We start from the raw sequence: 25,016 nt of genomic DNA on the forward strand, positions 1-25,016 counted from the left end.
GGACAATCGGACATAGTCCTGTGACACCCAGACACTGTCTGTACCTGGACACTGTCCTGTGACACCCAGACACCCTCTGTGACTCCCAACACACCTCCTGTGACTCCCTACATGTCCTGTGACTCCCATGACTGTCCCGGGACAGTCAGACACTGTCCTGTGACACCCAGACACCGTCCTGTGACTCCCAGACACTGTCCTGTGACTCCCAGACACTGTCCTGTACACTGTCCTGTGACTCACAGACACCGTCCTGTGACTCCCAGACACTGTCCTGTGACTCCCATGACTGTCCTGTGACTCCCATGACTGTCCCGGGACAGTCAGACACTGTCCTGTGACTCCCAGACACTGTCCTGTGACACCCAGACACCGTCCTGTGACACCCAGACACTGTCCTGTGACTCCCAGACACTGTCCTGTGACTCCCAGACACTATCCTGTGACACCCAGACACTGTCCTGTGACACCCAGACACTGTCCTGTGACTCCCAGACACTGTCCTGTACCCAGACACTGTCCTGTGACAGGACAGTGTGCAAAACGTCCTGTGACCACTGTCTAGATATCCTGAACGTACACTGTCTTAATTTACTTTATTTGTGGTAAAGTGATGAAGTGGTCGTGCAGTGCCAGCCTCCAGATTAGACCATGAAGCCCTGTGAAGAGATCATCTTGGAGTAGGATGTGAGAGGATGCTGGAGTTGTTTGTTGGCTGCCACTGAACTGACTTAAATCTAAAGTTAAAACTCTATTTAGTCTCTTTAGCCAAGCTTTTTATTAATGCACTTATTTTTTTTTTGCTTGTTTTCTGTATGTCAAGTGTCCATGGGTTACTTACAATATCATGTATTCTTTTTAAAGACACTAGCTTGGACATTATGACAAATAGAGGCAGGGCTGCAACTTACCATTTCACTATGGATTCATTTTTCCAATGAATCGTTTAGTCTATTAAAAATCTTATAAAATAGTGAAAAACACCAGAACTCAAGGTGACGTTTTGATTAGTTTCACCAATAGTCCAATATCCAAAGATATTCAGTTTAAAAAATCACAAATGAAAAGAAGCAAATCCTCCTAGTAGAAAAGCTGGAATGTTTTTAGAAACGATTAGTTTTCTGTCCATCAGCTTATACATTGATCCATTCTTTGTTCCTGCACTCCCTGGGTTGTTATTAGTCTTTAATTCTAATTTAATAATTAATGCTTGATCTGTGGTCACGATACTTCTAAACTATTCATTGAGATCAGTTTCTACACAAAGTTCAGGTCGAAACAGGCTACAACGGCTCTATAGTTTAAACCATAGCTCATGAGGTTTGGGAGTTTCTAGATGCAGCACGTCACATGATCTATTTTCTGATGGCTCCAACATGTATCTGTCTGGATGAGTCCATTCTTAGTGGCTGTGTTTGAACTTAGTTTGGGAGCTCATCCTGAGACGTTTTGGTAGACGTCCCTGATTGGGAATCCTTGTTGCATGCCACTCTGTCCTCCTGTCTCCTGTCTGTCGTTACTGTGAACTTCTGAATAATAGCCAAACCCCCTCCCTCTGTCCCCAGTGCGTGGACGGAGTATCGGGGCTGGACTCGTCCCTGAAGCGTGTGGCGGTGGTGGAGGATTTCTTTGACATCATCTATGCCATGCACGTGGAGGTCGGCAGCGACCCAGGCAAAGCCCCGAAACACGCTGGCCAGAAGAAGACCTACAAAGCTGTAAGAAAGCTGTCCCGTTCCCTTTTCTGATGAGGAAATGCTGAGTGGTGTGGTGTGGTGTGGAATTTACTGGAACGATGTGCTTCTTCCTGGTGGCTTGGTTCTGTCCTCTTTCTTCTCTCTTCACCTCTGAGTTTGTGGTCTCTCTCTACCTTTATGTTGTCACGTCTCTGTGCTTCTTCGGTCTCACGCCACTCTCCGACCCCCCCCACACACACACACACACACACACACAGCGTCTTCTCTCTTTCATAACATCTGTTGCTCAACACTCTGCCCTCTCCCTCTCTCTCTCTCTATTTTCTCTCTTCCTCTTTTTTTGGGGCTTCATTCCTCTTTTACCGTCTCTGGCAACAAAAGAAACGGACGACCTAGTTTCAGTTTCTGATCAGATAGATTGCAGTCTGAATCTTTCAACAAAACAAAAGAAATAAAAAAGGCAGACACATTCAGTCAGTTTCTACTTTGACTTTTTATCGTTGTGTTTGGTAGGCGTCACTTTGTTCTAAAACCAGATCACTCAATTAATTCATTAGTCCATCAACAGAGAAATAATTGGAAACTATTTTCAAGTCATTTTTTCAAAGCATTTTCTGCTGATGATAAACTGAATATCTTTTGAGTTTTGGGACTGCTGCTCATTTGAGGAAGTAATTGACAGATTAATTGCTAATGAAAATAATTGTTAGTTGCTGCTTTTGAAAAAACAAATTCCAAATATTTTTCCCAGTGTACGATTTTGAAAGGAAAAACCTGGCAGTAGTATTGGAAATATTAATATCAGAGCTAGCGAGTAGAGGTCGACCGATAGTGGATTTTACCGATACCGATAGCTAGGTTGGGCCGTATTTGCCGATAACCGATTAATCGACCGATAGTATTTAGAATTGATACACCCACAGCAATGCTACACAAGCATGTGTGTTGTCTAAAACAGTTCTTCTACATATTTGGAGTCATCCAGTGCAAAAATAAACATAATTAGCATTATAATTCATATAAAGGACAAACTATTTACATTTCTTCAAAAAAGGCCCAAATGTATGCCAAATCTCAAAACAGTGACGCCATTCTTCTCTGTAGAACGGTTTAAAACCGTAACAGACTATCTCTGACCTGGAGGGATCTATCTTTCCCACTATATACTCTCTGTTCTCGCTTGGATGCCCATATAAGGCGTAATGTGTGACGGACCTGCCTTCCCATTGCTTGAAAACATAAACAAAGGCATCATGGGAGATTCCCTTGTCGGTAGCACGGAGTTAGCAGCAGAAATGACCGAAAACGTGATGAATTATGGACATCAAGTGGATAAATCTTGGATGTAACAGTTTGGATTTAATGCTCAACAACCCCGAAAAAAGGCACAAGTTCCAGGCTGGATAGAAAATCACCTGTAAAGGCTAGAAAGACACCAAAGACACCCCCGTGACGGCTAATTCGTTAGCTTTTAGCTGCAGCAATCAGCAAGTCTCTACGTTTAACTGTTATTAAATTATCTAAATATGAATCAGAGGTGCCGTTTGGGATTGTGGACGATCCATTTGGGTCGGACTTGCGTTTATTTTTGTAAGTGTTTAACCGCTTGAGGTAAGTTAGCCTACTGCTAATGTTTAGCGTCATCTCAGCCTCGAAAGCAAACAAACATACTGTTGTGCTGTTCTTTCTCTACTAATGCAGCATCTATTCAACAAATTAATAACTTTATAATGATATGACAAAATGTACTTTTTGCTGTTGATGCTTTAAACGCGCATCTGATGTCAGCCTTCTCCGCACAGCATGTGCTCTCCGTGCAGCGCGCTGTAACACGTGTCGAAAATAAACAACAGGAGGCATCAGTGATGGTTTTTATTTTGCCTCTAGAGGGCGCTATTGTAATGCATGATGCCAGCAGACCCTTCTCAGCTCTGTGTACTGTGGAATGAATGACAGCACGCGCTCCTCAGCCGCTCCAGCAATGGAATCAACCAGGAAAAACTATCTGTCTGGATTTTTGCCGATAACGATAGTTCCACCAATCAACTATCGGTGCCGATTAATCGGCAAAACCGATGAATCGGTCGACCTCTACTAGCAAGAGTCCGGTAAATGAATTTGGAAGTGATACCATTTTATAGGTCACAGGATGACAACATTATCAGCTCCACTGAATATTCTTTTCTTTTTCTTCTTTTCTCTGTCAATTTTATTACTTGTCCTTTTCATTTCATTTCCTTTTGTTTCATCTCAGGGTGCTTGATGGGACTGCATTAATTCCTCACTGACTTCATCCTGAACATCCTGAACTAAAATCCTGTTTGAAATGAGCAGGCCAACCTGTGGAGGCAGATGTAGAAATAGATGGAGTTTGTTTGTTCAGAGAAAGTCAATCAGCCCGTGCTGTTGGAGCTCTGCTGTCTCCACTGATGACACTGCCCTCTTTTGGGAACATGTGGGGAGTGCAGCTTCCACCCATTGGGAGGAGCTCTGTCTGTCTTCTGTTGTTGTTGTTGTTGTTCTTGATTACTCTTCATCAATTCCCTCTCCTTCGTCTTCATCTTATTCAGAGATCTGTATATCACTATGTTTTTGTCTTCTTTCAAAGTATTCATTCTTTTGAATCTGTCTGTCAGACTGTCCTCTGTGTCCTTCTACATTATGAATACATAATGATATAAATATAGTGTATATACAGTATAGATAAAGCCAGGAGCTAGCGTACCATGCCACTTAGCTTCAGGTCTGAGTGCCACCAAAGGCTGTGAGTGACATTTGCCTTTGCTTTACCCCTCCTTCCCACACACACACACACACACACACACACACACACACACACACACACACACACACACACACACACACACACACACACACACACACACGCACACACGCTGTGCAGCAACCCCCATCCACCCACGCCGGCTATTTTCCACCCTTCCTCCTCTCCTCTTTTGTGTCTTTGTGCCTCTCTTCCAGAATAAATGTTTGATTTATGCAAAAGCATATAGACTCATATTCTCGGCAGCACTGATGAGTGAAGACACTCTTTAAAAAAACATCATCTTTGACACAAAAATTGGGCCCAAATTAATATTTAGTGAAATGTAGACACCATGACTTGAATCATATATAAAAGAATATGTTTTCGTGGTTTCATAATTAACTGTACACATTAGATTTCTCAGACTGAAGTTGTTTTTGTGTATAGTACTTTGACAGATGACAGTACAGTGCAGCTGGAGCACTCTCACTCAGTGTTTTTGTAAAGTCTTTCTGGGAAATATAGGAAATTACAACCTAAAATATGCATTTGCAACACCTCAAAACAACATTACTGTCAATATGCACCGCACAGGAGGGGAAAAAAATGACTGCATGTCCCAGACAGTCATACAGTATGTTTTGGCAGCTATTCAAATAATAAACATGCGCTTTCATCATTTAAAATCACAACTTGAATGTGAGTTGCTGCAAATGTTTCAGTATAAAATGCAGATGTCAGTGATTAGGATTTGTGGAGACCAAACAAAGTGAACGGGGGGAATAAATGCTAGTGAATGTGGTGTGCAGCTTTGCCCAGATACCACCATTCAAAAGTCTCGGTGACACTTCATTTGAAGGGCTGTGCGTAAGACTGAGATGACACTTTCATAACCATGACATGACATCGGTCATGAACATGAAAAAGTCTTTATCAAGAAACCTATCCATGACACAATTATAATGCTCTCAGTGCCTATGTAAAAACCAACCTCTTCATGACAGTGTAATGTAATGTTAACACATAAAGCTAAATAGTTTATTAAAGTTTGATAATTAGGCCTGCCATGACATATTTATGGCCAGTTATGTTGGTTATGTTAAGTTAATGTCAAGTTGTCATAACACAGACATCTTAAACGATTCCAACTTTGCATTAAAAGTGTCAAAATTTACTGATTGACACTTAATAACATGGACATTCAAGACTCTCTTCAAGACTCCTTCATGTTCATGACTGATGTCATGTCATGGCTATGACACTGTCAAGTCAATCTTATGCACACCCCTTCAAAAAAAACAAAGTGTTACCCAACTTGTTTTGTCATCAGTGCTTTGTCTGTCTGCCTGTCTGACTGTCTGTCTGTCGGTGTCTCTCTCTCAGATAGCCGAGACGTACGCCTTCCTGCCCAGAGAGGCGGTGACTCGTTTCCTGATGAGCTGTGGAGAGTGTCAGAAGAGGATGCACATCAGCACCACGGGACACGAGTACAAAGGTACGCCGCTGACGTCTTCTCTCAGGACCTTTTTTCTACAGCAAACATCTTCAATGCACTTTCATTTTTCAGGCACAAACTGGTGACGAGGGCTGTGCATTTGCTATAAGTGCACTATATTTCTAGCCTGGTAGACCCCAGACCCTTCTCAGTTGTAACTGAGAAGGGTCTGGGAAAGATTCATTGATAGTTCATTTCCAATGGACGCCGCTCAAATGCCTCTGGGCGCCATTGGATAGTCCTTCAACCAATCAGACCAACGATCCAGGTGACGCTTTTCACATCCAATATCCCACTAAAAAAATGTGATTTGGGTTTTTGGTGTGGTCCCTCCACGCCCTACTTTCTCCTTGCAGGTGTTGCATATTGCAAACTTGTTATCTTCTGCACACACTCTGAAGAATTCCCAAACAGCTGACATGTTGCAGGTTAATTCACGAGGCTCCCTACATGTGTGAGAATAGCGCTGACACACGCTTCACCCCGCGAGCGGGTACGCGCCACACACGGCGGAGAAGTTGAGAGAAAGGAAAAAGAGAGCGTGCTGTGGCGTCCTTGTATACGTGCGTCCTTGAGAACTGTAACGGTACAGATCCATTTGTCCGTGCGACGCTTCTGTCGCGCCGCGCTCCACTCTATTCCTATGGGTGACGTCAAGCGACTTCAACCTGCACGCAAAGCATTCCGGGAAGGCGGCGCTACATTTGAGAAAATGTTGCGCATCAAAAAGCTGGCCGATGCCCAGGTTTATGCAAATGAGTCTGTTGAACGCGACGCGACTATCCAGGAGAAGTAGAGCACAGAGGAGACGGGGAGAACGTGGGATTCTTTTTCTGCTAGACGTTGCAAAAATGCTGTAAATTGAGGAACGCCCATCAACGCACAAATGAGGGGAGGCGTCGCGACACCACGCATCAGTCGTTTCGCAAAAGTGGATCTGTACCGTAACTCGTATAACTTCTGTTGTCATATGTCAGACGTTCGCTGGTCATGGCCGAGCACGTGAAGCACGGCTTCGCTAGCAGTCGTGTTGAATGTAAACAAAAAGCTGCTCGCCGTCGCTGCGCTATTGTCATCGCGTAAAGCCCGCCTCAACGGTTGTGATTGGTGCCTCGATTTTGGGGACATTGGAAATGGGTTTGAATGGGCTCTTGGCCAGACTGACCTGCAGAGCAAATCTCAAATTTGCCAGAAGTGCGTCAGGGTCTACCCAGGCTACTATATTTCCCCCCTCGCCATTTTATTTGCATCAAAAATTCCAATGATATTTTTACTTACTTAAAGTGGAGATATTATGCTTTTCCTGTCATATCTACATTGTAATAATGTCGGACTTTCATGGTAAACGTGGCCAAAACAAATAATGAGGTAAACGTATTTTTTTGAGAAATCTCCGTGAGCTTAAACGTTCAGATTTCCAACTGTTCTGAACGCTCCAGTTTCAACAGTTTTTTTCTCCTCTCGGCTCGGTATCGTGTAACTCCGAGCCGGGCTTCTCTGATTGGTCATCTGCTCCAGATAGGCTGGACTGGAGTGTTTTTATAAGCCACTACATGGTCCATGTAGCTGCATGCTAACAGCAGTAAAAGATGTCATCTGGGCTGCCAATGTCGTTAAAGTCTCCCCAATTCCGGGGCATGTTGCTGCTGAAACATGTCCAGTTGGGTGGTATTTGGTTTAAAAAACCTTTAGCTGTGATTATTGACGGTAGAAAGTGCTGCTTCGTTCCACTACAATCTAATGTTAGCATACTGCTAACTATTAAGTAGCTGCATGCTAACGCCAGATAGCTGTAATCTTGGCAGCCAATGCTGGTCAATTTTGGGTCACATTACTGCTGGGACATGTCCCGTTCTGTAGTATTTGGTTTAGAAGCCTTTATTGGTGATTTTTCACAGTACAAAGTCCTGGCTCCAGCTGCTACTAGTGAAACAAAACTGGAGCACAGCGGAGATTCCCCACCCCCCCCCCCCAAAAAAAAAAAAAAAGAGGGGCTTGAAGAAAGACCCCCCTCCCTCCGAGCAGACTGGGATTTTTTCACGGGACTTGAAGTCACTACAGAGCGCTCTCCAGGCCCTGTTTACACGATGACGCGCGGGTGAAAACGAAAAAATATTTTATCGGATGTGCCTTTCGTTTTTTAATACCGGCGACGGGCTTTTGGGGCTTAAAAACGCCAAAAAGTGAAACCACCCTCCAGAGTGGAAATCTTAAAAACGCTCCACCGTCGCGTTACCGTCTAAAGGGTAAAAACCCAAAAGAAATCTGAAGACAGGTGTGGAGAGAGCGGGAAAAAGGGCGTCCAGGTAGTCTGTTGTTACAGAGTAGGCTACAGAAATTATAGGCTTCTGTTATCTAAAAATAATTTCACTGTAATGGCTCAATATTTAAATGATTTCGACAATGTGGATAAGGTTGTTATAGTTCGATGATATGTGTAGGCTATTCATTTGAGCCAGAGCAGGCGACAACGTTGCGGATGAAGAGAGAGAGAGAGAGAGAGAGAGAAAAAAAAAAAAAAAAAAAAAAAAAAAAAAAAAAAAGCAAAAGCGGTCAGCGGGCAGAGGAGGGTCTGCTTCAGCCTCCTCCGCTGCCTCGCTCTCAAGCAGCGGCTGAAGGGCGCGAAGGCTCAGGGTGTTGGTAGTGCTCCCGTGGGTGCTGTGTTGTGGCTTATCACGGTCGACTGTGCCGGTCATCATCAGACAAACATGCAACTCCACCTCCTCGTCTTTCCAGACGAGCTTTTGTTGTTCGCTTCGGCATGTTTTGGTTTGGCGCTACTAAGGAGAGAAGTAGAAGGAAGGTTCTACGCAGGCGCGCTGACTTGGCGTGCATACTACATCGAATTTCACACTTTTGCGTCACCGTATGCACGCAGATTGCCCCCCCAAAACCCCCCAGAACGCAACCCCACTTTTGCGTTTTCTCTTCAGATCGTTTCTGTCTAAACATAGCCTAAGACAGAGGGTGAATACAGGTGCAGCAGCCATGGGCAGTGTGAGAAACATAAAGTGGTTTTTGAACATTAAAGCATGTAAACATGTTCTAGTAGAACACCCACAAAATACAAGTATGAACCTGGAAATGCTATATAATATTTCCCCTTTAAAACTACTTTCTGCTAACAATCCCACAATGTAATTTATCAGACAAGGTGACGCTGGTTAATAAATGTCTGAACTCTTACTGACCATAGAGTGAACTACTAAGTATCTGTTATACAGGGAGGGAATGAGGGAGGGAATAAGGGAAAGAATGAGGGATTAAATGAGGGAGGGAATAGGGGAGAGAATGAGGGGATGAATGACATTCATAAAGCATTGATTTAGAAAAAAAACCGAAATATTGAGTTAGTAAGTGTCTGCCCGACAGCAGCGATAAGTCTTTTGTCAACGTGTAGAAATATGAAATGTGATGATGCCCTCAGTCATTCATCAGAAAAGATGTCAAAGTAATTCACTTTGGACATTTGTAGCTGCCAGACGAAAGACAACGGGCTGCCATCCATTTTACATTCCTCCCCATCTCTCCTCTCAGCCGCTGCCCACCCCCCATTATATCCTGTACATATTTTCTCCAACTACTGGCACCCTGAAGGCCCCCCCTCCCTCCCCATCTTTTTCCACAGTTCCATCCCTCCTCCTGCCGCCCATCCTTCCATCCCCCCTCCAGCTTGTCCATATCTGGGTTTTCTCTACTCCTTAATCCATCCCTCCATCTTCCCACCCACCATCTCGCTTCCAGCTCTTCTTCTCTTTCTTTCTCCCAATAACCCCCTCTACCCTGCTCCAAGCTTCCTGTCCCTTCCCTGTATCCCTCTCTGCCTCCATCCTCCCTCCCCCCTGCTTTACCTCCCCTATACCCTCCGTCCATCTCTCCATCCTTCCCTTGCTTCCTCCCCCTCCCACCCCCCACCCCCCGTTTTTTCCTCCTCGTTCCTCATTAAAAAGAGGAGTCATTGGAGTGTCCTGTCTCTCCCCTCAATTAGCCTAATTAATGGCTTTTAACAAAGAAAATGGCCCAGGAAACAAGCTCATCTTCCTCAGAGTCGGGGGAGAGAGGGCTGGGGGGGGGAGAAAGATAAGGAGAGAAAGTGAAATGTAGAAGAGAAAGAAATGAGAGTCTGCAAAGAGGAAGTCAAAATAAGATGTGGAAGATGAGGGGTGAGAGGGGAGTCCTGGCAGGGAGAGGTTGCCTTCAATGTCACAAATAGATTTTTTTTACATTTGCATTTATCCATAACCAAATACCAACAAAAGCCTCTGTGCTGTTGAAAAATTTAAAAGTTGTCAATTAAAAAACATTTCTGTATCTGAGGGAAGAACTTTTGAAATCATGTAATGTGAATTAAAACACAGCATCGGTCTGTTGCTTTGACCAGCTGGCCATTGATTAAAAATAAAATAGAATAGAAATAATTTAATTAGAAGATGAAGTAAGCTGAGCAAACAAACACACACACACACACACACACACACACACACACACACACACACACACACACACACACACACACACACACAGAGCTCATTGTGACCACACTGGATGCCACTCAGAAAGAGAGCAGCTAATTGCCTTCCTTCCCTGTGGGGGTTCGGCCTCCCCCCACACACACACACACACACACACACACACACACACACACACACACACACACACACAACCTCAGCCCCCTTTATCTACTTAGAAGTGACTCCCACTAAAGTTCAGCTGTGAATTATTAAATGCAATTAATCAGCGTGGACCAGAGCCATGCTTAATTGACACAGGCAGCAGACTGTGTGTGTGTGTGTGTGTGTGTGTGTGTGTGTGTGTGTGTGTGTGTGTGTGTGTGTGGGTGTTGGTTAGCGGAAGAGTTTTCTAGAGTTTTTCTAGACTAAGAATAGAGAATAGTTTTGCTGTATATATTGTAAAACCGTTTGACCCAAATTTGTAATTTGGGGTTTTATAAATAAAATTGACGGATTTAGGACATACGCTCAATACCAACAATCAACTTATCTACAGCTTCATGTTGGCGTCATGATGATCGTCCATAAACATATAACATAAACAAGTGAACACAGGGCTCCAGACTAACTTTTTGCCTTGGTCACACTGGTGTGCCTAACCTTTTTTATTTAGGTGCACCAAATTTTTCCTCGTGTCACCTTTAATGCCACAATTTCAAGTTCACCTTTTTAATCACACTCCATATACATTCATATCTATATTATGTCAATTATTTTAAACAAGAATAAGGAGTTGGTACATTTATTTTTATTTGAAGCACAATTATACTGTACTCAAAGTCTTATAGCGGGCCCCCCCCTTGCTGTCAGATGCCCCTCAGATGGCCAACACCTGTAATTTGGCCTTCTTCCCCTTTGGCCTTGGCTAAACCATCTTGCCACACTCCCTAGCATCAAAATCCTCCAAGCTGGGCCCCTCCACACTGATTATTATCAGATCTTCCACTAGTCCAGGACTAAAAATCATATCTCTGTATTTTTCGGCTGAATGGTGATACACAATATATATCTCTATATTTTTTACAAAGTGGGCTAAATGTTCAGTTTTAAGTCTTTTATCAAAACAGATATGATTAAAATAAAATGCAAAGACAGGGTTTCCTTCCCAATTTGCAACACTATGTAAATTATCTGAAATAAATAGCCTGGGATACATTTAAAAATATATATCTCTGAGAAAGCTCCTTCACTTGTTTTCAATAACAGACCCGGATAGCCCAGTAGCTCATATAGGGAGAGAGGATGGACTGAAGTGTAGGCCTACTCACAGAGTGACGGCTGACTCATTATGAACGGGTCCAGCACGGGTCGAATGCGGGTCAGCGGCGTTACACACGTCTTGTGTAGGCTATGAAATGTCTGTATCGTCCCTGGCTGCGCAGCATTTTTATGAACTATGATAATGTGGCCATGGGTCAGATCTCCATCAGGTCCAGCAGGCTCCGTCTTACACGCCATTACTCACCCAACTGAAGTTAGTTCCATTCAATAACTTCTTCTGTGTTTCTCGCCGTGGCGATCTCAATAACAGAGAATTACCAGCGGAAACACTGGTACCAATACAGGTTTCCCTCTCATACTTAATATACAGCTGTGTTAACAATTCAAACTGTAGACAAATGTCAGCATGTGGACCGGCGGCGCTGTGTCTCTCCATGAGCGGCTTTCCGATGTTGCAGGGGAGCCGGCCCGTGTGTGAGTGAATGGGGGCGATCCAAACACAGCTTTACTGAAGGAGTGGGTCATGTAACGCAACATTAAACCTACCGATATAAACGACATCGCTTTGTTCGTGGAGAGGCAGCGGATGCGAAGACGTTCGGTGCACTGGTGCGACCTAGGAAAAATCTTAGTCGCACCGTTACAAATTTTGGTTGCATTTGCGACCAAATTGGTCGCACTCTAGAGCCCTGGAACATCAGGTTTATGTTCACAACAAAGAGGAACCAAAGAGCCAGAATAATAACTGATTGTTGTGGGGAAGGGTAGCCTCGTGAGACCGTCCTGATCTCGCGAGCTCCAGTTTTCCACTCGCAGATCAGTCTGGCATCTTGAGATAGAGAAAATTTGGAGCCGTTCGCCAAACAACCGGGCCAATCAGCGTTGGTTTTGAGGTGGGTTAGGTGGTGATAGACAGATGGTTTATCCAATCAGCTAACCAGTATTTTCAGACAGCGGTAGCCCTAATTCTGTTAGCCACTCGCTAATGCTTTTTTTCTCTTGGATCCTTCTTTTGGAATATGGTCCAGGAACCTGAAATGGGGCCTTTTATTCCTAAATTCTCGTTACACAAACGGCAAATATCCTTTACCGACATGTTGCTTGCTTGCAGGAGCTAACGAGCTATCTTTGCCTGCAGCAGCAGGGGCGGGCTTGTGGTTGTATTTTCATACGCTTCGTTGATCTGATTGGTTGATTTGGCCCATCTATCACCAACATAGGTGATAGACAGATGGTTCATCCAATCAGCTAACCAGTATTTTCGCCCCTTCCCGAAAGTTCTCCAACGGAAAGTTCCCAGATGGATATGCTGAGCAAATGCGAAGCAATCCATCTGGTGGAGTCAGGTTATGGGAAAGGGGCATCATTTACTGTTTTATGTATCTTGTCTTCTTCGAGAGCTTTACTTATGCAGATACATTTGACTTGACTTCAATGATCTAGACTCCATGTTTGGCCTCTCTTCATTTCATTCTGCTTAACCTTGCAGTGATGAGGAGCTGCTGGCAACAGTTTGTTTCCCCTTAGTCTCGCATTGTCAGTCTGACTAGTCCACACAGCATTCCTGGATGGGAGAAAAATGTGCTCTAGTTTATTGGCATTTCTTTAAACCAATCACAGTCATCGTGGGCGGGGCTAAGCTCCGGACGGAGCCACGGTGCCTCTGCTAAATAGTCTCAGGAAGGAACTTGTTTTGGTGGAACATGTGTACGTTCAAAAGTAGTTTTAGTCGTTCAACAAAAAACTCCGATTGGACAGATAGTCTAGCTAGCTGTCTGGATTTACCCTGCAGAGATCTGAGGACCAGTTAACCATAGTCCTCACAAATCCACCGGAGGTTAGAACACCAACACAGAGACAGAGGAAGGGGACGGACATCTGGCCCAAATGAGACATCCGGCGGAATTTCCAGCGGCACCTCGGAAGTGGAATAGTAATAATAATAAGTGGATATAGACTAGTAACCCATTAACCCCTGCAGTCATTTCTGATTCGTCAGGTTCAATTGAGATTATGAATTAACTACTTTTAAGATGGGATGGGCGGTTTTGTAAAAACAAAAAGGCCAGAATTGTAAAAACTCAACTCTTCTCCTGCAGCTCTCCCCTCTCTGTCCTCAGCCCCTCTTTCCATAAAATAACCCATCTGCATTTGTAGAACAGCCAATTGGAACGCTCCCTCTCTGAAATGACCAAATTCTCCTAAAGCCTGAAAACAGAGCCAAGAGGATGTGCAGAAGTCTAGTTTTCTCTCCGACCATTTGAATTATAATATGCTGAAAGATTATTATGGAATCTTTACCCAACGGCGATTTAAAAAAAACAACTGCCAACCCCAGCCTTTCTCTTAGCCACATTTCCTGAATTAAGCATATTTAAACTTGTGTTTCCTGCTCACACTACACTTATTTAGACCAACAAAAGTATTCGTAACATTTGTTTCTTTATCTAGTTTTGCACAAATAAAGAAAAGCGTCTCTCGGCCAAGAAGACCGTTGTCCTGACTGAGCAGGGGTCCAGAGCCTCATGTTGAAGACAGCTTTGTGTCTCATAATCAGTCAGTTATCACAGTGTGTCCCTCTCTGGAGGATACATGCTCTCTTTCTCCTGTCCTGGTACAAGACTATCAATCACCAATCAATGATGACGGCCCTGTCTATTCTGCTAAGCTGTATTGATCTCGCGCCTCGTATTCATGTCCATTCTGTAGATGCTCCAGACGTTAGACATGTCCTTGCCGAGGTCAGTAGATAAACGAGTGAAAGGAGAGGCAGAGGAGGGACGTGTGGGTGGAGATGTGGAGATAGGGTGGCTTGTCATGTGCTTTTAGTTTCCGTTTCCTTTCTTTCCTTTTAGAAAAGAGCTGCATGAAATGGGGAACAAACTTTTACAGTGTAAATATTCGGACAGAGAAAGAGAGTTCCACCTTTTAGTTTATGTTCTAACTTAGGATCTCTTAACCCTCTCATGTCAACTTTATTTGTATAGCCCGATATCACAAATTTACACTTTACAATCTGTACAGCATACGACCCAGTCCTTTGACCCAGGATTCAGATAAGGAAAAACTTTTAACAGGGAAAAAAAAAACTCTCTTTGGACGAATAAACGTTCAATAGACCACCAAAATAAAATGACCGTTTAGATAATGAGGATGTGAAGATGAATTGGATTGTAAAGGGAGAGACGAGAGGAGAAGTAACTCTCCTGCAGGATGAAGATCCAGATCCAAACTACTGCAACGAGCCAGTTAGTCGTTATTAATAAACGACTGATGATGATGTTTTAAGTTTGGATTTAAAGGCTCCAACAGAGTCCGACTGCTTCTCTTTGTCTGTACTGCTGGCCAGCTCTAGAGGGTCCTCTAGTGTCGGCTCTTTGACAAGGCAGCCTAAAAACCACCAGCATTAACTGTCGGTGGGTTTAAGAGGAGACCCAGCAGCTGTCAGTGAAAGGGGGAGAAAAGATAAGAAGAGGGACATTTTGAAAAGCTTAAATTCAGAATATGTTGATGAAATAAACCGTGTACAATACAGCCGCGCTGTAGTAAATACCAGTTCTTTAAAGCTGTCAAAGCTTTTCATTCAACGATCATTTAGGAGTCTTCTGTTGTGGTGATGGACCCATTTAGTGGCATATGGTGCTTCCCCTGTTTGTATTGTTAAAATGTATAATATATATGTTAGAATAACTGCTGCAGAGCCTCCTCCACTTTCCCCACTGTATTGTAAATATCACAGGTAGAAAAGGGAAAGCTGGTTGTCACTGCTTGATGTTTGTCTCTGCTCCTCTCCTCTTCAGAGAACGACAGGCCGAGCTCTCTGGTGCTGGAGGTGATCGACTACAACATGCCTCTCACCACCACCTACATGAAGCACATGAAGCTGCAGTGCATGGGCAGCAACAAGGTACGTGAGGGCACTGCGACAGAGCTGCGTGCTGTTAGACAGCAGACACACTGGATCTGATCCCGGGCTCCGGTGTGGGGCTGCAGCGCAAAGTGTTTCTGAATGTCTGTGTTTGTCTGTGCTGTCAGACAGAGCGTGTGGTGTGTGTGTGTGTGTGTGTGTGTTTCTGTGCACCGTGAGAGCACAGGGATTTCTTTGAGGGTGGATCATAATGTAAATCTTAACAGAGCAGCAGGTTCTTTTGTACACTGGAGTGTTGAGTACAGGCCTGTAGGAGGAAACCGCAAGGCCCACTAATGCCTCGCTGGGAAGACAACTCCCACACACACAAACCGTCTCACAATTAAAACACTGGAATGGAAAAAAAGATGTGTTAGTGTTTCAGTCTGACAGTCGTCAAGATCAGTGGACCAAAACCATTTTTTTCTTAATAACTATGTGACTGTGTTGTTTGTGTATTCTCTGCACATAATGTACTTTTACTAAAAGGTTTCTCATGGATACAGAATTAGAAGGACTGGCACTAGCTCATTATAAATTAATTTCCAAGTATTTTATAAATCAATTGCAAAGAAACTCCTGCACACTGTCTAACTTGCTAAAATAAATGGAATAGCTGGTTTCGGTACTAGACCATTATCAGGCAATTGTTGTTACATACTGAGAAGCCATCTTTTGTAGGATGTCACTCTTTGACTGCACCAATCACCAACTTCCACATTAAATAAGGCGCAATTACATTAACATTCACATTTCCATTACTATAAATAGAGCTTACGGTTAAATATTGGTGATAGGTGCAGCCAAACAGTCACCTTCCGCAAAAGATGGCTTCTCAGTATGTAACACCATTTGCCTGATGATGAAACGTTGCCAGTGACCCCCTTTTGTTTTTTTTTCTGCGTTCCGGAAGCTCTGCGACCCCCGCCAGCAATCGCGACCATTAAAGTCAATGCTTGATTTTCCACCAGCCGCTCCGCTAAAGATGCGCGCCAGGTCCATTATCACGCGAGCCGCGGGGCCTTTGGACAGTCGGGCAGGAAGTGAACCAGTGAGACTATCCAGTCAGTTTACCAAAAGTACTGTACTCTACAGTAACTGTACTATGTCAAAGCACTTTGAGTGGTCGTTAAGACTAGAAAATCACTATATAAATACAGTCCATTCACATTTACATTTGAAACCCAAATCTGATGAGTCCTGCTAGTCAATTAGCAGCATTGTTGCATCTGGAGGAAACAGCTGGAAGAGTTCTGCGTTGGGGAGGCGGATCAGCTCCTTGTTCTTGGCTTGGCTGCTCAGTGTGTGGGTGGGGGTCGTGATTGGTATATAGCATATACAGTAGTTCCTACACAGAATCACTCCACCCTGTACCACTGTGACTATCAGTGTCACACACTCGCTGTCAGTCATATTGTGTGTGTGTGTGTGTGTGTGTGTGTGTGTGTGTGTGTGTGTGTGTGTGTGTGTGTGTGTGTGTGTGTAACGGATGGGCGAATAGAGGGTTGAGCTCGTTCCAATTAAGCCAGGCCCCTGAGTGTCTAGTTAATTAGCTGAGGAGAAAGAGAGGCACTGATGTGCCAATTTCCACTGGAATGCCAATGTCTGTCTGTCTGTCTGTCTGTCTGTCTGTCTGTCTGTCTGTCGGTCTGAAGCCAGGAACACACTGGAGAAGTGCAGATTCGTGCCCATTTCTCCGCGCCGGTCACAAAGTGATCCTGCTCCTCTCCACTCTACAGCGCAGCTCTCTCTCTCTCTCTCTGTTTTTCTCTTTCTCTCTTGCTCCTCGTGTGTCTTTGGTAGTCTTCCATCAACAACCCCCACCACTTCCATTTAGGCCATTTCAAACTGTGTGTATGTGTGTGTGTGTGTGTGTGTGTGGCACTCTGTCTGTCTGTCTGTCTGTCTGTCTGTCTGTCTTTCTCTCCTGCTTGTTCACCTGTCTCACTCTAGTCACAGCTGAGAAGTCAAGACAGCCAAAATCACCGTAAACTTGGATGTTTTATTTTGAAATGTGTTTTATTTTGTAAAGTACTTGACTGCACTGTGGCTTTCCTGTGTTTGATGACCTACCTAGCTTGACAAATTTGCTTGCAGAATGCATGCACACGCGCGCGCGCACACACACACAATCACCGTCACACCTGCAACAACCTCAGTGACTCTGTGTTGTGTTGGGCAGGCTGTTTGGAGACACCGTGTCGAAGCCGTTCTAATGACTTCACACTGACACGTCAACACAGTTCTCATCATCAGCCTTATGTTAGCATCCAGCAAAGAACAAAACCAACCCATAATTTCTTTGCGTGTTTTTCTCACTTATGTCCAAGCGTTGATGTTGAGCAATTTTAATTTCACTCTCCAAAAAGCACCTTTCCATGATGTAGTCATACATGCTAAATGCAGTCCATTTCCCATTCTTTTCTCCATGAGACATCCTCATCAAGGGGAAGAAAAGTTCATGATTGTCAAAACATCTACACTGCTACGTTTTAATTTTTGGAGACAAAAACGATCTCCATCCACACGAGAGTTTAAGCTCCAGTAGCAGAACTAATGTAAAAACGAGGTGAAACTGTCATTGAAAGGTATTTAAGCCTACCCTACCAATAAGTCTGATTGACGAGGATGTCTGCGTCGTTTTTTTTTTTGGGGTGCTCGGAAACGCCAAAGTAGTGTGATGTTAACGTAGCAAAGGATATCTATTTTTAAACCAAAATGTAGTGTAGATGTAGCCTGAATTTGAGCCTTTAACTCGATGCTACTTGGTGCCTGTAGTAGAATAAACTACAGGAAGTGAAATGGGTTGTGTACTAATATCACTCCAGGATCAGAGTCAAGCTTAGTATAGCTGTCTGCATTCATGTCAGTCATGGTGAAACTTTTAAACCAGCATCAGAGCTCTGAAATAAATAAATATGCAGCTGTGGCTCAGGATGTAGAGCCTGTAATATCTAGTTCCCAAATAACATATTGGATGCAAATTGAAGTGTAAGTGTACTGTTTATTGTGTGTGTGAAAAGACCATAGTGCTTTGTGAAATAATGCAAAAAATATATTTATAAAGAAAAAATAATAACCCATTATATTATTTATATACACTCTTTAGTGTGTGTGGATTTGATTCTTACCTCAGAACAAATCCCAAAGAAGAATCTTGGTAAAACTGCGTAAAAGTGTAAGCCCTATATTTCTTCACTTTAATACTTATTGGCCAAAATATAGCTCAAGCTCTGAGGGAGAGTATTCAGTTGCTGCACATTTTTGAGTCAACTTTTGAGAAGCTGCATAATTTGGGCCATTCACCTTCCAACCTCATCCACCTCCACCCAAACCATCATATGTGATACATACAGTACACCTGTCAGACCAGACTGTCTTTTCTGAACCTGTAGCTTAAGTAAAGGTGAAGTTTTCGCAAATATTGTGTGTGTGTGTGTGTGTGTGTGTGTGTGTGTGTGTGTGTGTGTGTGTGTGTGTGTGTGTGTGTGTGTGTGTGTGTGTGTGTGTGTGTGTGTGTGTGTGTGTGTGTGTGTGTGTGTGTGTGTGCTTGTGTGTTCGCATTAGGATGAGACTGTGCTGCAGAAAGATTACAGTGTTCGGCCCAGAGGAGCAAAAGTAGTGACAGGAATAGAGAAACAATGACTCACTCACCTATAGAAATAACATAGGGCATGAGGGAGCATGAGAGAGAGAGAGAGAGAGAGAGAGTCTCTAAGCAGACAGAGTGCAAGGTAGTTCAATAGCCTAGCATTCTGTGAAAAGAAGGTCTGAGTCTTTTGTCCTGGTTGTTGTTATGAGAGAGAGAGCGAGAGAGGATGAGAGGGAATAAAGAGAGAGAAGGCCATCTGTACTTTACTCAAGAGAGGACATGAGCCAAAGGAAAGACAGAATAAGAAGAAGAAGAAGAGAGAAGCATGTATTTGTGATGGGTGAAGTATGAATTCTCCACCGGCTCCATTAGCACTCATCCCAAGCCTCCGTTCATCTGCCCTCCATCCGCCCCCCGTCCCAATTCAATAAGAGGAGGAAATTACCCAGGATGCTTCCTGGCAGAGGGGGGGGGGGGGGTAGGGCTGCTTCAGACAATGTAGAAACGGGTGAGGAGTGAGAGGAGACAAGAAAGGGGGAGGAAGTGAGAGAGATGGCAGGGCTGTGGCTCTGGCTGGCTGAGGGAGGGAGGGGGGAGGGAGACTCAGGATGGGAGGAGGTGGATGTGCTCGGCCAGGTTTAAAATAAAATGAGAAAATGTGTAGGTGACGGTGGGATGCACGGGGGAGGAGGAAGGGAAGGAGGGAGGGGGTTGGGGGAGAAATCAGCGAAGGAATTAAAAAAAGGAGAATGAGGTGGTTCATTATCGTTTATGGTCTCCCCCTCTCCCTCTCTCTGCCCATTATTTCAGCTACCTCCAGAGCAAAGACATTTCATTATTTTTGGGAGGAGGGTGTGTGTGTGTGTGTGTGTGTGTGTGTGTGTGTGTGTGTGTGTGTGTGTGTGTGTGTGTGTGTGTGTGTGTGTGTGTGCAGAGTGGAGATAGGTTGGGGTTTGGTTCATTATAATTACTAAAAAAAAATCATACATTTGGAGATAAAAGGCTGGTCAGTGGAACAGCCTTGAAAGTGACCAAAACCTTTTTGTCCAGTTTGTAGGCTGGAAAATAACAGCTGACCTACAATCACCTTGTCTTTTTCAAATCTCTATATAAACAGTAAGTAAACAATAGGCTGGCCACAGAACTCAAACTACAATTTCTTTCAGCCATTCAAGTGATCATAAAGTAAAACAAAATCCGGGTCTGATTTGTGGGTAAATGGGATGTTCTGTGCAAAGCATCTAAACTTCATCAGCCATTTGAAATATTGCAAATGACACTCCCACACTTCCAGATCCCCGTGGCAGAGAGGATGGCGGGTGTTTGGCTCAGGACCCTGAGGAAGCGCGGTGTCGAACGAAAAGCTGCTTGTGTGGGCGGTTGTCGAGAAAGCTGCAAGCAGCAATAACGCAGGCACTGGTGTTGAGAAAGGGCGTAAATCATCAGCATAAATTTAAATACTTTGTAGACACGAGTCAAAGCTTGCTGAAAAAGATAAGGCAACTTTGTTTATATGGCACATTTCAGCAACAAGGCAATGTAAAGTGCTTTACATAAAACATAAAAGAGCAGTTAAAGGTGCAGTAGGTAAGACTAATAAAACTACCTTTCTGTCGTATTAGTTGAAACTGAGCCTATGTTCCAGTAGAACTACATGAAGCAGGTCATTTAAAATAAATCCAGCTCCTCTGGCTCCACCTACAGCCTGGAGTGGGATTTACAAAAATCCACCGCTCCCTGTTCAGATGCACCAATCAGGGCCAGGGGTTATGGATCGCTAACTGCATGTCAATCACTGCTCATGCACACGCATTCATTCTCCCTTGTGGGGGGAGGGGCTTAAGAGACCGTTTTGGGCTTTAGCAGAAAGGGGGGGAGGGACTGAGAAGTTGTCCTGTATTTTCACAATCCTACCTACAGTACTTTTAAAAGCAATTAAAACCATTCATTATAGAGCATATAAAACTAGCTAAGTGCACTGTCAGACTGTACATGACTAGATTTAATAAAAGGCAGCATCAATCAGAAAAGACTTCAGCTTTGATTCAAAAGAACTTAGAGTTTCAGGTCTTTGGGAGTTAGGTCCAGATAGGTGAGAATATATGTGGTTTAGTTCTGGCTCTGAGCTGACCCAGGTGGTTCATACTGGAATGTAGCAACCGACCAGAGAACTAGTTGTGCCCTTAACCATTCAGTGCTTTATTAACCAGCAGCAGTATTTTGAAATAAATTCTTTGAGACAGGAAGCCAGTGTAAAGAGCTCAGAAGTGGAGGGGTCTCTTTGTCTCAGTGAGGACTGGAGCAGCAGCATTCTGAATCCGCTGCAGCTGTCTGATATTTTAGGGAGACCTGTTAAGACACCGTAGTAATCGAGTCTTCTGAAGATATAAGCATGGACAAGTTAGCAGGTGAGAGTTTGAGCACATTTTGAAATCCATAGTTCAACATACAGCAGCACGGCCATAACTGGTTATCTTCCTTATTTTACTAACCAGTTGAAATTAGACCTCAAGATAATGAATGGTAACCTGCCAAATGGTCTTGTTAGGTCAACAGCCTGTGAATGCATGAATACATTGTGAAATGTCTGAATACATCAGAGCTTTTAGCTGACATCAAGATCACGCGTAAAGTGCCGGTCAGCCTCGAAGCCCTCCGGGTGGCTTTGCACAAGGGGCACGACCTTTATCACGTCTTATCCTCCCACCATCTGCCCCAACTCTCTCCAGTGGATACTGTCCAATAAAGTAGAGACGCCATGGAAACAGCCCTGGAAGAAAAATCCCCTTGATGGTTTTTAAGTGCACAGCACACAGTATGTGAAGCATATGAAAGCCTCATGTCGAAGCACTGCTTCACTTATACCCTACTTTCATGCACCATCTGAGGCAGCACAGATGAGACCAAGGCCTAGTCCACATGTACACGGGGATTTTGAAAAATCTCTGCAAAAACACATTGAAGTGCTGTAAATATAAGAGCAATCAGATAATATAGATAATATAATGGCCAATCAGAAGCCAGAAAAAAAGCTATTCCTGTACCAGAATGCTACCTGGCTGCAGTGGAGCATGGATCGCTCCGTATAGCATTCTAACACCTCTGTCCCTCAATATAGTGGAGAAGTAACTGTACATTGATGTATAAACATGTATAAAGTCCTGTTAGCGGTTACACGTCTGCTATTGCCTGAAATGTTGCCTCCTTTGTGACGCCTCACAGGACATAGCTGTGGACATAGCATGAAGGACATAGCTGTGGGAAATGACCATTTTCGATTTTACGCAGATATTGGGTTGATTTTGGTGAAGCCTATATTCTGTGTTTTCAAGTTGTGAGGTAGTCAGCTGACAATCGTCTGAGAGTTAACATAAAGGGCCATTGTACTGAGGATGCTATGAGGAGTAGCCAGAACCTCCTCCACAGCACCGTGGAGTAAGGTCTGGCTATGCGAGATAATGATGTAAGCAACTGTTGTTCTTTTGATCGCCTGATAATGTTTGTTTACAATAACTTTTAGGTAAAAAACTCCTGCGTCCCGTACGTACAATCAGAGCCCTGAATAGACAGCCAGCCTAAGCCCTGAAATGCTGTTTTTATCTCAAACACACAAATGCCTGCACATTTGTACTTTTCTTTTTATCAGGATTTTATGTTACCCAACACTTAGTTTTCCTTGTCTACATTACAACACTGAAAACAGAGACAAATCAACGGAAAATGCTCACACTATTTCGATCTGTTTTCTGTCACCTTCAATACAGTTTGTGTGGATGAAAGGCCAAAACACATCGAAATGTACTTGGATTAGGCCTGAATAAGACTGAAGCCGACTGCAACTGCACTAAAACCAACACAAATGTAAAGGTACAGAGGGATGGAATGGCTCCTGAAAACTTAAACAATATCACATGAACGCCCAGAACAATACGAGGGACATAGTCCTAAATAATAGGCTGAGAATCTCCTTTGAAACAAACAGGTTATAATGTTAGTATATTGAAAACGCTAAAAGTCTCTTATTAAATACTTTGAGCTGCATTTTGTGTATGAACTGTGCCATATAAATATATTTTATTATAAATATTGGAACATATCAAATGACACTACAGTATTTTAAAGAAAGCTCAATTGGAGAAGGTGGGAAGGCTATTTAACCTCCTAATACAGACTCTTGAGAGACCAGCCTTGACCTAAGAGAGATCCAAATAAACAACCTGATAAAACTTAGGTGCAGTTTTTTGTGTGAACCTTCCACTGAAAGTAGAGGTCGTACCGATTAATTGGCCGATTTTTTTATTATTTTTTTTTTTACATAATCGGCATCGGCCAATATCAAGCCGATTAATAGGCAGGCGCATCTGCGGGCAGCCTGTTGTTGTTGTGGAGAACGTGTTCGACGCACGCTGCCCCTAGAGTCAGTTACCAGCAGAGTGAGCAGACCTCATCCAGCGCCTAAGGAAGGAACTGTTCCTCGGAGAAAACGGTAAGGATTAAATTCTTATAAGTCGTATATATTTAATGAAAAACGTATGACATGTTACTGCCAACTTCGAGAAAAACATGAACAGGCGACATGACGTTCGGCTACTTTGGATATTGATAGCTGTCATGTCACAATAATTAAGCTAGAATTTTGCAATCACAGACAGTGGATCTGAGACTTTTATTATTTGTTCTGTTTGTGTGTCTATATTTGAGAGGGTTGTCAACTCAATGCAGAGAAAGAAGTTGTAGTTAAAAGAGACCACCGCACCATAGGCTAGTGAAGGACTGGCTTTGCGTTGCTAGCGTCGTTGCTAGGGTTGGTAGAGTAGACCCGGTGCTAATACGGCACCTGCATGCCTTCACGACCGTATCTACCGGACCGAATAGCGCAACGTGTAATTTCCATTTCGGGCGCCACTAATATGCCTGCGTTGCTCTCTGATGCTCAAAACGAATGTTAGAATAACAGAAACATCGCGCATATGTGACGCTAGTTAACATTACACTCGTCAGCAGCTAACGTTAGCCTACCGTTAGCTAGCAGATGGATTAAACACGATTAAAATGCTGACAGCTAAACGGTGTAAAGTGTGATTTATTTCACTGTATAGGATCCAACAGCAGGATGTTAAGCAGTGTGCTGCTGCCGTTGTTTAGCTACTTGTCTGAAGAACAACACAGACGGTGCGTCGCGGTGCATTCAAAGTTGTTGTAAAATACCCTTTTGCCATGGTGGTTGTTTTTGTCGTTCAACAGCAATTTACTAGTGAAATACGTTATTGTTATAAGTTATAGTTATTACATTATTATTAAATCATTTCATTTTGACCATATGGCCTAAAGTTGTTTTCCCCCCTTAATTAGGTTCTGTCCATTTGGCTTTGTCTGTCAACAAACAAAACAAACCAAAAATACATGTTTCAGGACAGTTTTTGGGAAGATGATAGAAACGTTTTTAGCCTTGTATCACTTAGAATGCACTGAATTATTAGCTGATTTATAAAACAAATGTTAGATTTTATATCTATACCTATCTATAAAATGACTTGAAGAAGACACTATACAAAAACACTAACTTAACCTTGTATTTTCCCCCTTTTTTAGTCATTAAGTCTGATGGCTGAAAAGAAAACCACCCCCTTATGGCAGCGCTTCACCCAGCCAACACCAAAACAAAGAAATGCTGCTGGTTGCTACTGTGTGTCAGCACTACTATTGTTAAAATGGTCAATTTATTTTATTGTTCTCAGCTGTTTGATAAATGCTGCTAAGTGCACTAAACTTTATCTTTTAATTGAAAAGTTTATTTGACAAAGTCAAATTTATTTTCCTCCTTTTTTC

At 43.4% G+C, this 25,016-nt stretch overlaps 1 protein-coding gene across 4 annotated transcripts in view; it reads left to right on the forward strand.

Annotated features, from left to right (window-relative positions):
- The window catches only part of LOC120558328 (nucleolar protein 4-like), a 212,840-nt gene that overhangs the window by 45,565 nt on the left and 142,259 nt on the right, over nt 1-25,016 (forward strand). For all 4 annotated transcript variants that reach the window (XM_039799257.1, XM_039799258.1, XM_039799259.1 and 1 more), the window contains exons 2-4: nt 1,566-1,718; nt 5,845-5,956; nt 15,489-15,595. In XM_039799257.1, the coding sequence (XP_039655191.1) occupies nt 1,566-1,718; nt 5,845-5,956; nt 15,489-15,595 (372 nt within the window). The remainder of the gene's footprint in view (nt 1-1,565; nt 1,719-5,844; nt 5,957-15,488; nt 15,596-25,016) is intronic.

The sequence above is a fragment of the Perca fluviatilis genome, chromosome 5 (genome assembly GCF_010015445.1).
Source record: "Perca fluviatilis chromosome 5, GENO_Pfluv_1.0, whole genome shotgun sequence".
NCBI classification, from domain to species: Eukaryota; Metazoa; Chordata; class Actinopteri; order Perciformes; family Percidae; genus Perca; species Perca fluviatilis.